At 44.6% G+C, this 16146-nt stretch overlaps 1 protein-coding gene across 1 annotated transcript in view; it reads right to left on the bottom strand.

The window, feature by feature from the left end:
• The window catches only part of fbln1 (fibulin 1), a 35993-nt gene extending 20714 nt beyond the window's left edge, over positions 1 to 15279 (bottom strand). Inside the window, exons 1-14 of the mRNA XM_056417198.1 lie at positions 15071 to 15279; positions 10328 to 10436; positions 8812 to 8941; positions 6078 to 6237; positions 5000 to 5062; positions 4820 to 4906; positions 4567 to 4704; positions 4339 to 4476; positions 3187 to 3330; positions 2943 to 3068; positions 2246 to 2371; positions 1932 to 2051; positions 1616 to 1747; positions 1296 to 1419 (exon numbers count right to left, since the gene is read on the bottom strand). Coding sequence (XP_056273173.1) covers positions 1296 to 1419; positions 1616 to 1747; positions 1932 to 2051; positions 2246 to 2371; positions 2943 to 3068; positions 3187 to 3330; positions 4339 to 4476; positions 4567 to 4704; positions 4820 to 4906; positions 5000 to 5062; positions 6078 to 6237; positions 8812 to 8941; positions 10328 to 10436; positions 15071 to 15125 — 1652 coding nt within the window. The 5' untranslated portion in view covers positions 15126 to 15279. The remainder of the gene's footprint in view (positions 1 to 1295; positions 1420 to 1615; positions 1748 to 1931; positions 2052 to 2245; positions 2372 to 2942; positions 3069 to 3186; positions 3331 to 4338; positions 4477 to 4566; positions 4705 to 4819; positions 4907 to 4999; positions 5063 to 6077; positions 6238 to 8811; positions 8942 to 10327; positions 10437 to 15070) is intronic.
• Between the last annotated feature and the right edge of the window lie 867 nt (positions 15280 to 16146).

The raw sequence follows: 16146 nt of genomic DNA, 5'->3' as shown, positions 1-16146 counted from the left end.
AAAAATATCAAAAGTATTTCTTGAAGAATATGTACTACTCTGTCTTTATTTTTAGGCGGGATGAAACCTATTAAAATCGATCAAAGACAGAAACATAAACGATCTCTACTTGTCTTATAATGATCATTCATTGGAAATCATGGCATGTGTGTGTGCAGTCATCTCGATTACCCAGCATGCAACACAACGACTCATCTCGCATGCGGATCAACTTGTTTCTCGTTTTCTCCTCGAGACATTGTAAAATGACACGTCCTCGCCTTTTAAGAGTGCGGTAACTTGTGCTTGAGCCCCCCCCCCGTGTTTATTCCAGTAGGGAGTGATAAAGCACCCGGGGCTCCTCCTGGGTAACGAACACCAGAATTCGGGCCTGGTACGCGCTGAGCGTGCCGTGGCGCCGCAGCCTCAGCTCCAGCGACAGCTCAAAGTCCCGCGGCGCGTCGATGACCTTCGCCACCGACATCACGCCGCCGCCGGGCAAGCGCTCCGTCGCGAAGAAGGCGCCCTCGTTGCCGCCGGTGATGACAATCTGGATGTCATCGCCGGCCACGGTGTGGGTGGGGCCCATGCGGAAGATGTTGGTGAAGACGGGGATGTCGGTGGGGAAGGTGAGGTAGTAGTAGGTTATTCTCAGGGGCGCTCGGGCACTCGAGAGACTCATTGCAAGGCAAGCGTTCGCATCGACTGCAGAGAGGAGGAGGAGGAGGAGGAGGGCGGGGCCAGACAGAAAGAAACAAGGCACAGAGAGAAGGAGAGAGGGAGAGAGAGAGAGACCAGGTGTAAATACAATGTGCCATGCATGGCATGCAGTGGGAGGAACATCAGTTCTACTTCACGGTGCCCTCGGTGGGGAGGGGGGGGGGGGTCATGCAAGAGGTTCTTGAGACCTCGACTGGAACTCAGCCAATCAGAGAGCATCCTGATGCATTCAGTCTGACACAAACAAAAAACAGGAGAACATGCTACAGCCGTATGGTTTTCTGAAGTCATTCCAGCACGGAGCACGCTGTACATGCAGACGATGACTGACACATGAGTGGGGGGGGGTCAGTACGAGAGACGTGACGTAGTTTATTGTGGCGCTCGGTGGGATTATCAATCAAACTTTGACCGCGAGGAACACAGACTTCTTTTTCCTGTGAGTGATTATGTTTTTCTGCGGTTTTGTGTCCTTTTTTGTTTGTTTTTTATTCTCGAGAAAAATTCCGTGAGCACAGAAGGACACGTTAGAGGTCGTTCCTGCTCGGCATCGGTGTGTGTGTGTGTGTGTGTGTGTACAGAATCCGACTACTCACGTGTCTCCGACACGCCGGTAGCTGCTCGGACACTCGAAGGACAGGCAGCGGAACTCTCCCTGCACATTGAAGCAGCTCTGGTTCACGGTGCAGCTGTGTGTTCCCGTCACGCATTCATCGACATCTGGGGAGAGAAATAAAAGAAGAAGAAGAAGAAGAAGAAGAAAGACACGTGAAGAAGAAGAAGAAAGACACGTGAAGAAGAAGAAAGACACATGAAGAAGAAGAAAGAGACACAAGAAGAAGAAGAAGAAGAAGAAATGTGATTTCAAAACACTCCTCAAAAACACTCCAGATAAAGTGAGGTGCGGCGTCTTTACCCTGGCAGCTGCGCCCGTTGGGGGCCAAGGTGTAGCCGCTGGCGGGGCAGGAACAGTGGAAGCTGCCCGGCGTGTTGTGGCAGCGGTAGGAGCAGATATGACCTCCAGTGGGCAGCGCACACTCATCGATATCTAGACCACACACACGAGTCAAACCAAAAGACATCCCGTGTGTTTTGATCTCACAGGCCGACTCTTCACGCGACCTCGACTCGACCCCAGCTTACAAGGCCCACGATTACGACCTTACACGTGACCTTTATTGTTTTTGCGACACGTGTTTTGTGTGTTTTTTTTCTCGAAGTATCCGTTGTACCTTCGCAAGTGATGCCGTCCATGTCGCTGAGCTGGTAGCCGCGGCGACAGTAACACTGGTAGGAGCCGTACACGTTGGCGCACTCTTGACTGCACGGGTTGCTCTCGCACTCGTTCAGATCTGTGCAGAGAAAATGATGAATACAGAGCATCCGGAACTCTATCCTCGTATTACATGAGGACCGTGCACCTGCAGAGAGGTCCGTTTCAATACGCAGCTACGTTGGCCTGCGTTGTGTCGCACTTGGTTTCCATGGAAACAGGATAACGCACAAAGAGTCTCAATTCTCCCCCCCTTTTAGTTCTCCGTCTCACCGTCACAGTTCCTGCCATCGGGGGCGAGCTTGAAGCCGGTGGTGCAGCTACACGCGTAGGACCCCAGATTGTTTTCACACTTGTGGGCACACAGGCGTCCGGGGTAGTGCCTGCATTCATTAATATCTAAAACACAAATATGCCACAGTCAGAAGAAGCTTAAATACTTTAGATACACTGTATACACTTTGATTTTTATTTAATTTTCATTTCCTTTTATTATTTAAATCTGTAATGTAATATACCGTGCTATTTTATTTTATTGTATTGTATATTTTTAGACATGTTTGCTTCACATAATGAATAAAGTAAAAATGTAATATAAATTTAAATGATGACAAAAAGATCTCACAACCATTTTGACAGCACTGACAGGCATTCAGGTCAATATGTATGTTTTCTTTGTTTATTTTTATTTGTGTTATTCGTGCATCACGCTAAGCATTTTACAATATATATATTTCTTTAAATGTTCTCACTGTTTGTTTAATAAAAACCTGAACGTAGTGAAATCATGAAAAAAAATGACATTTTAAAAAATCCTCTCGTCGTCATCTTAGGTTTCTGAAGAAAAGAAATTAAGAAAATGCCACAATTAAATCACAGCTGGGACTCAAAAGAAGAAAAATTTATTCTAATAAAAATGTATTTAGTTCCTTTATGTTCAAACATCAGGCGAGACGGACCGGCTGCTCACCCTCACACGTCCGACTGATGCTGTTGAAGATGTAGCCGGCCTCACACTCGCAGCGGAAGGATCCGATCAGGTTGACGCAACCGTGACCTGAGCAGACGGTTTCGATTGCCTTACACTCATCGATATCTGTGTGAGGGGGAGGGGGGGGGGGAAGAGACAACAGGGAGACACCATGATATGCAGGTGGCGGGTCAGTGCGATGCTTTGATCTCGAGGAAACGGTGAGTTGGCGTTCCCGGCGTACCGACGCAGCGCGTGCTCTCCTCGTTGAGGTGGTACCCCCGGCCGCAGTTGACGGAGTTCCTCTGGCACATGTAGGAGCCCACCGTGTTGAGGCAGGTCTGCCCGCGGGGGCAGGGCCCCGTCTGGCTGACGCATTCATTGATATCTGACGACGCACACAAGAGGACATGTTTTTTAAAATCATGAAGGCAATGTCCACACATTATAATATACAGACGACACAGGTTAAATGCTGCGTGGTTACCTGTCACACTAACACTCCCTGTCATCACAGATGTAGCCCCTCCCCCTTCCCAGTACCCTCACGCCACCATGCTCACACTTCCCCCACTTTAGTCCTGCAGGATTTACCGGCCCTTCTCCTTCCAGCTTACCTACGTTATTTCGTCACAGGTCGTCACCTCACATATTGTATATCATATATTCTCCCGCAGCGCTTGAAGTAGGATGGGAGGAGCCAGAGCCGTCAGTTATCACGCTCGTCTTCTATGGAACCAGCTTCCACCTTCAGTCCGGGAGGCGGACACAGTCGCCTCATGTAAGAGTCGACTGAAGACTTTCCTCTGTGATCGTCTTATAGTTCGGGCTGAGTCAGGTTCACCTGGTCCCGCCCCTAGGGATGCTGCTAGAGGCTGATAGGCTGCTGGGGGATGTTTAACCCTCCTGTTACCTTTCGGGCCAATTTGACCCCATTCAATGTTTAATGTCGGTGTTCTTTGGGGTCAATTTGACCCCAGGCTGTTTTTCACTGTGTCAAACATATAAGAAATATCAACTTTTTTATATATTTAAAGGGCTATTTAGGTAGTCATCAAACAAACATAAAGTACCTCACACTTAAACTTGGGAAACAATATTAATTCTAATAATTTTCTGGAGGTTTTAATTGCTGGGGTCAAATTGACCCCGAGGGTAAAATAAGTTAGTAAATGTAAAGGTAACACGAGGGTTAAGGATACACTGAGCACCTCTCTCCTCTTCTCTCTATACTTATAGATGAATTCACATCTCTCCATCACTCATTACTAACTAGACTGCTTCCCCCCCGGAGTCTTCGTGACTTCACGTCTCATCGGGTCCTTTGGACCTGGCTGTGTCTGAAGCCTCCTGCCAGGCGAGTCGGGCTATATAAAATAAACTGAATTTAAATTACCAATGCAGTGGCCGAGGGCATCCTGGATGAAGCCGGGACCACACTTGACCGTCGGGAGACAACGGAACGACCCCTGGCTGTTTTTGCACTCGAACTCCGGGCCACAGTTGTGGATGCCAGTCTCGCACTCGTCGATGTCTGGGTGAAGAAATCACGGCAACGTTTAACACGCCGACGGAAAAACCTCAAAGGGACCAACGTGACCCTCGGGCTCACGGCGCCCCTGACCTTTGCAGTTGTTGTCGTCGGTGAGTTCGTAGCCGGTGCCGCAGCTGATCTCTCTCTGGCAGCGGAAGGAGCCCTCCGTGTTGATGCAGCGCTCGCCCACGCGACAGTTGATGGCGCCCATCAAACACTCGTTGATATCTGAGAGCGTTTTGATAAAAGCAGAAGGTTTATCTTCCAAAATTCTCCGCGCTCCCGAATTTCATTTGTCGCTCAGATTTGAAGATTTCAGTTGAATTGAATAAACTGGGCGTACCGTCACAGCTCTTTCCGTCCGGCTTGAGTTTGTAGCCTTTGGAGCAGGCGCAGGTGTCGTTGGCCACGCAGTCGTGAGCACATTTACCTTTTAAAAAGAAGCACAGACGTGTTTGTTGATCGGTGCGATTGAATCCGCGAGGCGGAGGAAGGCTTGTTTATCCGCGTTATCGGACCGTACCGTTGCACTGATCAATCGATATGGAATTATCTCCGGTGTCAGAGGTGTCCTCCTTGTTTGGTACTGCACGGGAGAAAAGAAAAGATGTTTATACGTCTCACATCTCAACAACGTGTGCACCAAACCATGAACATGTGTTTTTTGCAATTTAGGATTTATTTTCATTATTAATTAAAATTATGATATTTTTCTTTAGATTATATTATATTTGATAGTCCTTTAGTCCCACAGTGGGGAAATTGCAGGATCACAGGAATAAAAGATTCAAATAAAAACACAATAACAATATACAGAGGAATACAAAATAATAACACACGGCAGTGACCAATATTTGAATATATTTTTGGTCTATTAAATGTCCAAAAAAAATATTTTTAAAAATGTCCGTTACAATTTCCTGCAAGCCAAAGTGACATCTTCAAATCTACTGTGAAAAACTCCAAATTTCTCACAACTGATAAGTTGGTGCTTGAAAATCTTTGGTATTTTTACTGGAGTGCTCATGAGCAACCGCTTAACCCTCCTGTTGCCTTAGGGTCAATTTGACCCCATTCCATGTTTAACCCTCCTGTTACCTTTATATTTACTGACATATTTTACCAGTGGGGTCAATTTGACCCCAGCAATTAAAACCTCCAGAAAATTATTAGAATTAATATTGTTTTCAAAGTTTAAGTGTGAGGTACTTTATGTTTGTTTGTTGACTACCTAAATAGCCCTTTAAATATATAAAAAAAGTTGATATTTCTTATATGTTTGACAGTGAAAAACAGCCTGGGGTCAAATTGACCCCAAAGAACACAGACATTAAACATTGAATGGGGTCAAATTGACCCTAAAGGTAACAGGAGGGTTAAATCTCTCATCGGTGTTCATCTCCACCTCCACCAGGGGGCAATGTGTGCTAATGTTTGACAACACCACATTTTCTCAATCCTTATGCCCATCCTCCAATATTTTCAGATATTTTATTTTTCCCATGGGGCTTCCCGTTTCTCTCAACTAATCGAAGTTGCCTGCTTTGCTGCAAAAAATATGACATATTATTCGTGCTTCGTGCTTGATTTGTATCACCCACGTTCAGGTTTGGGTGTGGCTGTGGTCTCGTTGTCCGGGGCTCCGTCCACGCAGCAGGCCCGGAACACCAGGCCGCACTGGTAGCCCACCGACAGGTTGTGGTCACAGGGCAGATCCTCCGCCTGCGTCGCCTTACCCAGAAGGCAACAGTCGCAGCACATCTACGCGACGCGGAGAAGAAGAAAAAACAAATCTCATCAGCTTTTTTTGGCGCGTAACGCAGACTTAAGGAGAGGAAAGACACGATTACCCCTCCTACTCAGCGCTCTAATGCACCGAGGGGACGTGAAACCAGAACTGTTGGATGTTGTAGACACAACTGGGCTTTACGCTGACGGATGAGGGGGGGGGATGTGATTCAGACAGCCGGCCGAGCGCTCCATCAAACTGACGGGACGGAATTTTTTTTAAAAAGGAGTCTGATTGAGAAGACATGCCAAGCGACTGGCTTCCAGACGGACGGAGAGACAGTGACGGGATGACATCATCCCCCTCGGGCTTAAGCACGCTCAATCAATCATTATGGCAGGAGCAGCCGGGTAATGGCAGTCGAGGGGGGAGGGGGGATGAAAGGTGCAGAGGGTGGGGGATGGGTGTGGCTCAATAGGACACGTGCCGGTTTGTTCAGAATGTGAATCACGGCACACGCGGACCCGAGCTCACCGTTTGGGGACATTCTCGGACACTTTGAGAAATGTACTTTTGGGCTTCATTGACACGAGTGAGGGGAGCAGCTCGATGCACTCAGCACGGATAGCTTAGCTTCGTGCTACAGGTTGTGGTTTTAATAAAACATTTGTTCTTGCAGGGACGTCATCTTTTTTTAAATTTACACTACCGTTCAAAAGTTTGGGGTCACCCAGACAATTTCGTGTCTTCCATGAAAAATCACTTTTATTTATCAAATGAATATATAATGTAGTCAAGACATTGACAAGGTTAGAAATAATGATTAATATTTTTGAAGTATTAATTTTGTTCTACAAACTTCAAGCTCAAAGGAAGGCCAGTTGTAGAGCTTATATCACCAGCATAACTGTTTTCAGCTGTGCTAACATAATTGCACGGGTTTTCTAATCAGATATTAGTCTTCTAAGGCGATTAGCAAACACAATGTACCATTAGAACACTGGAGTGATAGTTGATGGAAATGGGCCTCTATACACCTATGGAGATATGTCATTAGAAACCAGACACTTCCACCTAGAATAGTCATTTACCACATTAACAATGTATAGATTGTATTTTTGATTAATGTTATCTTTATTGAAAAAACAGTGCTTTTCTTTGAAAAATAAAGACATTTCTCAGTGACCCCAAACTTTTGAATGGTAGTGTATTGAATTAATTAATTACCAGGAACAGCTCTCTCTCTTATCTCAGTGCTCAAGACTGTTTGCCCAAACTTGCTACGTCTGTATTGCACAACACAGTCCCCTCTGGTGTTTTCCCTTGATACCCTGCTGCTGCTATTCTTTCCACATTAAGAACTGATTCTGTTCGGGAAGGTGGAAGCTCATAGAGAAGCTTAAAGATGAGGCAAGCGTCTGCTAAATGTTTTTTAAACTATCGAAAATGTCATAGATGATGGTCACATGAAGTCAAGATTTCAGGAAGTTAGCTTTGCTTCGTCCGGCCGAGAAATACAAAAGCAAACTGTCAAATCCTTTTGTAGATAAAAGACACGTAATGTTTTAGTAGACTTTGAAGATGCTTCTTCCCTCTGCGTCCAGTCTTTATGCTAAACTAAGCTGAGGCTGAGATACGACGAATTCTACTCCTAAAACCAATCCAACCAACGAAGACGACGAGTGCCATCCAATCAGAGGCAGAGGAGGGCGGGTCATGCCTCCTGCTAGCTCCTTAGGTATTGCACATAAATAACTCTCGATATTTGTCTATCAAAATATTCTTTCTTAGTTATTGTTCTAATGTGACAGAAAAACTGAGGTTTTCATTCTGTTTCACGATGTAACGAAACCTTTTGAAGCTGGAATGGCGAATGTTGTTAATCTAGTGACTCGGCCATTATTCTACCCTGGGACCATCTCCTACTAATAGCTTCAGTCTTATTCAGCTTAGCTGTGCACGTTTAAGAATGAGACTCCACGTGCACTTAGCACTCCATCAAATGAAGACAAGCTGTCCCACCGACGATTATCTCATCTTTTTTAAGAAAATGCCCCAACTCGCAAGACCTCCCTGGTAGATTTTGCCAAACATTTGTCTTTCCGTGGCATGTTGATTTGAAGTGCATCGTGAAGGTATCGGGTTGGAGGGCGGGGGGCTCTAAGAGCTGGGTCGAAGGACTAAAAACCTTCTTTTATTTATTTTTTTAAAGGCTGAAAAGTGCTTGGACGTGAGCCTGCAGAAGATTCTAGAGACGTAGTTGAATTTATAATCTATCTGACAGCAACAAGCTCCATTCCTCCCTGGAGTGACATGCCTCATCCTGCTCACACACACATACACAAACACACACACAAACGCACATCATCGCTCTCATTAATCATGTGCCTCCAATCTGGCTGTCCGGTAGAGGGATGTACTGCAAGTTGATTGAGTGTAGGGGGAAAAAAAAAAATTGGGGCACAATGTGATTTCATTCCCTTTTTTTCTATTCAACAAGAAAGACACAGGTATATATGTGTGTGTGTGTGTGTGTGTGTGTGTGTGTGTGTGTGTGTGTGTGTGTGTGTGTGTGTGTGTGTGTGTGTGTGTGTGTACAAACACACCTTTGTAGTCTTGGTCTCGCAGGTGTTGGTGAATAAGGAATCGCAGAGTCCTTGGTCTTTGGCCATGTTGATACCGGTGGTGCACATGTTATCCTCCAGCACTGATACGCAGCACTGCTCCTGCACTATCCTGTCAGCAAGAACAAGAAGAAGAAGAAAAAACACACAAAACACAGGTGGTGCATTTATAATCTGCTTCGGTGTCGATGCCTTAAAGCGCAGCTCATTAAAACCAGCCTGAGGCGAGCCTGATGGGGATCTCAGAGTTGTCAAACTTTTTTTTAAAATATGTGGATGAGTGTCGAGCAAGTCCTGCGCGGATTCCAAGGAGGGCACTGGACAATAATTGTGTTTGGAACCACCTCGTACAAACCACCGGTCCTGTGAGAACGGAGAAAAGTTCCCCAGTAATTGGGTGACTAACAGTTGCCAGTTCGACCGTAATCAGACATCTATTTACAGATTTAAGAAGTGAGAAAGTGCTCCAGGTGACCCTTGACCTCTGAGCGCTGAGGATCATAACATGTATATCTCCACAGAGATTTTTTAAAATGCTATACAAATATCAAAATATATCAGTGACTTCATGTTTCTGTTGGATCAGATTTCATTGTGTTGTCTAACATTTTCTGTTTTTAGAGTCCAGTCAGTTCTGGGTGGGTGTTTCTGTCTGGTCTGGACTTTACGAGACAGAAAAGCATAAAACGCGTCCCCCTCACCTCTCCTCGCTCATTTCCAACCAGCCCTTTTTTTTTTTATCAACTCTTACCAGAAACTTCTTTCCAAATAAACTCCTGTCGATCCCAAATTCACTCGAAGGCACACACCTCCACTGCAGAACCTTTTAAGGGCACAGCCGCCCTCCTGTTTTTCTCTTCTCTTCTCTTCTCCTCAGTCCTTTTTTCTTTCGTGCTTTTTTTTTCCTTCGGTGTCTGAAGTAATCGTTCAGATTTCCTGTTATTGCCTCTCTCCATCCTCCCTCAATGTCACGTTTCACCTCTAAAGGTATTTGAAACAGCCCTTTTTCTGACTCTTCGCCCCTTTTCCACCCTGCTCCCCCACAAACCTCTACCCTTTTCCTCTCTTCCCCATACACTATAATTTAGACACATTTGGGTTCACTCGGGTGGCTACGGTAAATGTGTTTGCCATCAGCCGTGGCTTATGGGACTCTGACCCTCTTAGGTTACCAGCAGACTTGTTCTTACCCCATCACTATTAGTGTTTCCTGCTCTCACGTGAAGTGAATAATGTGCCTGGACATTTACGGGAGTACGGGAAAGCGTTCTCTTTTAAGGGCCTGCAGACATCCCATACATGGGACAGGTCAAATCCATTGGTGCCAATGCTGCAGGAGCTTCCGTGGCGCAGAGAGAGAGAAAAAAGTAACATTGTGACCCAGTGTGCATCAATTATTGACGTGGGCCCCGGGCAAGTCACCTTACCAACACCCTTTAACTCACGGTGTATAGATGCGCGATCCTTGACAGGAAAGGAGCAGAAAGTGCTCACTTACCTGCACGTGATCGACTCCGAGATGAGAGGGAGGGACGTACAATCTTCGTTGTCATTGCCACGCTTCTGGCCATCTTTACAGCAGTCCTCTATGGAGATCTGACCGGCTCCTACAAAACGATCAAAACAGCACAAGGTGTGTTTGTGTGAACAGGTGGGTAATTCGTTAGTTCACTATGCCATCTCCGACATAATCACAGCAGGAGCTGCATCGGCACTTATCACAAGGTGGTTAACACACACGCGCGCGTCAGGACTTGGTTTCGTGCCCTTCGAGATGCTCGCGACCAAGCAAAATATATCAAATGACGTCGTCGTAAGCAACGTTTTCATGACACGAAAGGTGTAATGCGTAAGATATGGCCAGAATTTATGTTTGAAACATTCAATGAATATTACCAATAGAGGACAAAGAGGTTACAGTGGCGTTCTGTCAAAGACGTGCATGTGTTACAGAGATAGCCACTGAAATGTCCCATCGATCCCTGGCCTCCCCACAGTTTGCATGTCAAAGTGTCAAACTATTTTACTGAGGAAAAGGTCAAAACTAGAACTCATATTGAAGGCAACACTGGAGACTAACAACACAGGGATTTTCAACAGGTAAGAATGACAGGAATTGACAATGACAGGAATTAATGACGACAATCTGTAAGGGGACAAGGGAAAGAATGGGAGTGTAGGGCCTGCTATATAAGGGGGAAAACCACAGGTGTACGGCATGAGCAATCAGGGAGATAGAGGAGTGGCTGAGGGCAGGTGAAGGGAATTAACAATCAAGAGACACTGGGGGGACAGATACAGGGTGCTACACTATTGTTTTAAAGCATGCTAACCAGTTAGTCCCAACCCATGTTGTCTTGTAATACCACTATAGCGTCCAGTCTGCCCTCACTCCAACATGAGAGGAAGAAGAAGAGCGGCCCCTGAGGGTAGTGGATTATACACAAATCATGGGAAATGGGCTACCGGGAGTAAACAAGTCGACGTTACTGCAGTGGCAGCTCCCTAAAATGTGTTTCAATGCAAGCTGTTTTAAGAAATATAGTAGGTTACACTTTTCTATGTCAGATTACTTTTGACAATGTCTAGGAGCAGTTCTCAGCAGCTAACGTTGTCTTAACATGAGGAAACGAGTACAGTTAGCTAAAGTACCACTGCTAGCTAGCACAGCTAATGTTAGCCTAACAAGAGGTAACAAGTACAGTTAGCTAAGTTACCACTGCTAGCTAGCACAGCTAATGTTAGCTTAACATGAGAAAACAAGTTCAGTTAGCTAAGGTACCACTGCTAGCTAGCACAGCTAATGTTAGCTTAACATGAGAAAACAAGTTCAGTTAGCTAATGTACCACTGCTAGCTAGCACAGCTAATGTTAGCTTAACATGAGGTAACAAGTACAGTTAGCTAAGTTACCACTGCTAGCTAGCACAGCTAATGTTAGCCTAACATGAGGTAACAAGTACAGTTAGCTAAGTTACCACTGCTAGCTAGTACAGCTAATGTTAGCTTAACATGAGAAAACGAGTACAGTTAGCTACGGTACCACTGCTAGCTAGCGCAGCTAACATCAACGGGCTAAAGACATCAAATAAATGCACTCGATGAACTCGCTGCGGCGTTGTTGTGAGATATAACGTTAGTTGCTCTAACTTGAGCAACCTAATGACCCCCAGAGGAAATCATTGGGTCGGCATTACAAACGGAACGCATTCAAAGTGTCTGCTAACGGCAGCTGTTGGAAATAGAAACAGAATATGAAGGTGTTGACCTGAAGCCTGACATTTTACTTGAATCAACTTGAATCAACGACCCATCTGGGTTCGTAATTTACAACAAACATTTCTGTAAGTTATCAGGAGCAATCTCGGACGTAATAATCGGTTAAAAGTCTCTAGTTAATGCAATAAGATGGCCTCGAGTCACTCGGCCTACGTTGTGTCACCGCAGATTGATTGAATTCAGAATTGTTTTGTTCTCCACACTTCCAGTCGGCCGATTGACCAAGAGGAGAATAGACGTCGCTCCCGGAAGACGGACGGACCTTCAGTTAGCTGTTAGTTCAAATTCAGCCCGTGCAAACCTCAGCAATGGGGGGAAAAATGTAAAACCTGTTTGCCAATTTAAGTAGCCTTTAGGCCTTTTTTGTTGCCAAAGACGATGAATGATGGATATGTTGTTGCAGATTCAAGAAAGGCTCTTTTTTTTTTTGCTGGAGCAAAACCAACTCTGTGGTGAATGGCTGTGTATTCATCTGGATTAGAGAGTGTGGAATGCCTCGACTCTGTAAACACCCAAACGTACCCGATCACATCGAGTACATTCATCCGCCTCTGGGGTTCGTGTGATGTGCCAAACGTGAAATAGCTTTGGCAGATCGCCCCTTGGACTTTTTGTTTTGCCTTCGGCTCAAACCAGGATAATTGTGCCTAATTGTTATTAACAAGTCCCCCCGAGATACAAAACAACAAACCCACCGTGAAATTAATTTGTAATGGACGACGAAGTGTTGCTGGTTGGTGACTGAATGCTCTGAATTATTGGAAATAGTGATTGTGAAATGCACTGAACAAATCCATCTGTTTGAGTCACGGCGTCTGACGTGCATGACGTTCACAGTCTGGCACGAGTCAACAAATTCAGACAATAACTTAAATTACGTTGGGAGGACAAGTGTCTGGAATAGCGGCGCTCGGGTTTTATAGATTTGCTGCTTTCTCCCAGAGGGGCAGGAGGAATTTCATACACAGTAAATCAAAGACAAAGCACAAGCAGGAATAGTCATCATCAAAAAAACGTATTCTGCATTGATCCACTTTGTAACAATGTAAGCATTGCAATAAAACCCTGAAGAGTTTGCAGGCTTCTATCACCCCCAGTTTTGCAGACTAGAACGAAAAAGGGGAAAAATATAACAATGACGAAGAGTTTATTAAAAGCAACATGTGTGAAGAAGAAAGCAAGTAATCTCTCTATTGGAGGCGACAGGAAAACAAAGCACGGCCTTAAAACAGTGTGACCATCGATGCGACACAAAGGATGATTACGCTGGCAGAAAGGAGTGAATATGGATTTATTACCAGGCAGCCACATTAGCTGACTCACTACTGACTTTTGGAATTCTGGCACATCCCAGAATCCTCTGGCCAATAACCCTTGTAGCAGCTGGATGAAATGAGATGGCATTTTAAAAGCTTTTCTCATGGGTCTACCAAGTGGCTCCTCTTAAAGTCTCTCTCTCTGTTGGCAAAGTAACACCAATCTGTCCCAATGAGACTAAAATAAATGATTTAGCTCACAAGCGTATATTAATATGGGTATAAATGTGTACTGAGTGCCATTAATGCCTCATGAAAAGGCATTTATTGAATAGTTTAAATGACAGTTGGTCTCACTCGCTCCGCCCTCCAAGTTTCTCTCCCCACAGGAGCTGATAACTAACTCCAAACCCTAAAGTTATCACCGAGTCATTCCACCGCCGTCTGCATGCTCTCAAACCTAAATTAGGAGACCAGAAGTGCCTTAAAAAACGGAGTGGTGGGCCGTTTTATCCAAAGAGGCCAACCAGGCTCTCTCCGGCCCCGGGGTCCCCGCCTCTCTGTGATGCATTCATTGTCTTTCTGGAGAAGGCTGATTTCCATCTCGGATGGCGGTGCTGGCTTGTGAGGGTCGTTCTGGCACAGCGGCTCGTGGCTTGAGTGCGTCTAGACGCCTCATGTAAACAAGGCTTAATGAGCCCACTGAGACAGACTGGCTGTTACATATTAGATTTGGGAGGTCTTGGTTATGTAACCAATCGAGCTCATGAATAGGATTCACTCCACACTGACCCGTGACCCCCCCCCATACAAAGAAGGCCGCTTTGATGATAATTGTCCTTGCTGACCGTGAAAGTTGCCCCATGTGTGACCAGGGGAACCGTGAGCTCCATGTTGTGTGTAAATCACACTCCTCCGTCCAGACCACCACGTCCCGCTGAGACACTCGGTCGTTCTGACATCACGGCATACCAGGGCGCTTAGCCTTTGACTTGCAGGGCAACAAGTACAGAACACAGGTCAGGGAGACCTCTTGGTTATGTGAAACTGACCTGTTTTCAGTTCACACTCTTCCTGTTATCATCCTCTTTTTTTAAATCACTTTACAACTATTTAATAGCATGACTTATTAGTCAATGAATAAAGACAGAGTTTCCCTTGTGTTTTTTTGACATGGCATTTTCAAATCATATTTATTGTGCAGCATACACAATGCAAAGAGTACGAGGCGACGATATACAACACTTAATATCATTAACTATATTGTAAATATAGGACGGGGGAGGAAATAACGTCTCCAGCGATAATGATAATGCGTTTTTAAGTGATGAAATAAGGGCAGGGGTGTGTGTGTGTGTGTGGGGTGGGGGGGGGGGGGATATTAACCCAACTTCCTCTCAATGCAACCCTGGAACACTTTGAAGCACCCACCTTGCTTTCATCACATGCCCCAACTAGTCCCGTGCCAAATTCATCACCTCACTCTTCGTCTCTTAGCACTTCCATTCTCACCGTGAATACCATCACGAACGCATGCGAGAAAAAGAAAGAAAGAAGAAAGAAAAAAAGAAGAAGAAGACAGACAAAAAAGTTGCCTCACAATACAACACACCAGCCTCCTCACATCTGATATATTCCTACAGCTCGCTTCTTGTTGTTGTTGTTGTTGTTGGATGAACTTTCTACTTTACTTTAAGGTAAACTTACCTTGGCCGAGGAGAGCTGCGACCACACAGCAGAGCAGCGCTGCGCACGGACCCATTGGATGAACACAGATTCAACTGAGAGGAGGAAGGAGAAGAAGAAAAAAGATGTCCGAGGTCTTCTGTGAATCTGCAGGCTGTGTGAAGAAACAGGAGTGATCCTTTCCCCTCCTTTGAAAGCAGGAGGGCTGCGTGTCCGCGGTCAGTGGGATGTGAGTCGTGAGTTGCAGCGTGACTGGAGGAATGAGCTCCAATTGTGACCCTGGAGGGGCGGACCGCGCGCGACCCGCTGCTCATCACACAGCAGCTGCTGTTTGGTTTTTTAAAAACTTTTCCTCCTCAACTAACTCTAAAATAACATATATAATCAACTTATAATACAATTAATTTTTATTCCAATTTAAAAATGAACATGATTTGACTTTTTCGTACTCTTTTGGTAATAACCCAGGTGAAAAATAAATAATATTATATGATATATTTAAATTGTGTTTGAATAGTATTTAAGTACTATTTGAAGTATATTAAGTATATTTATTCCAATTTAAAAATGAACATGATTTGACTTTTTGGTACTCTCTTGGATTGGTAATAACCCAGGTGCAAAATAAATATGCTAAGTATATTTAATTTGTTGCATACTTGAGTATACTTGAAGCCCTATAATCATTAGTATACTTAAAGTATGATATTTTGGAACAAATTACGTTGCACATTTTAAATATGTTATTTATATATTTATATTGTGCTAATAGTATACCAAAAGTATACTTTTGGTATACTATAATCACATTCTAAATATAATAATAGTGTGCCAATAATATATATATATATATATATATATATATTATTATTTATAACTTTTTCCTGACAGGTCCTGAAATGTTTTATATAACTTGACACATTTATGCACATTGGAAGAGTCTATAAGACCTGGACTATATAATATAGAGGGCGATGTGGGGGGGTGAAACGTGTTTTATTGCCTTCAGGAGGAATAAGTGGCTTCAGGCTACTGTGTTGGGAGGCACACATGGAAATTGTCTCTCCATCAATTTGCAACGTCGACTTCTTTTTTGT

This window comes from Pseudoliparis swirei, chromosome 6, assembly GCF_029220125.1.
Source record: "Pseudoliparis swirei isolate HS2019 ecotype Mariana Trench chromosome 6, NWPU_hadal_v1, whole genome shotgun sequence".
NCBI classification, from domain to species: domain Eukaryota; kingdom Metazoa; phylum Chordata; class Actinopteri; order Perciformes; family Liparidae; genus Pseudoliparis; species Pseudoliparis swirei.
The sequence above is the reverse complement of the archived record's forward strand: the minus strand, read 5'-3'. Positions and strand labels throughout refer to the sequence as shown.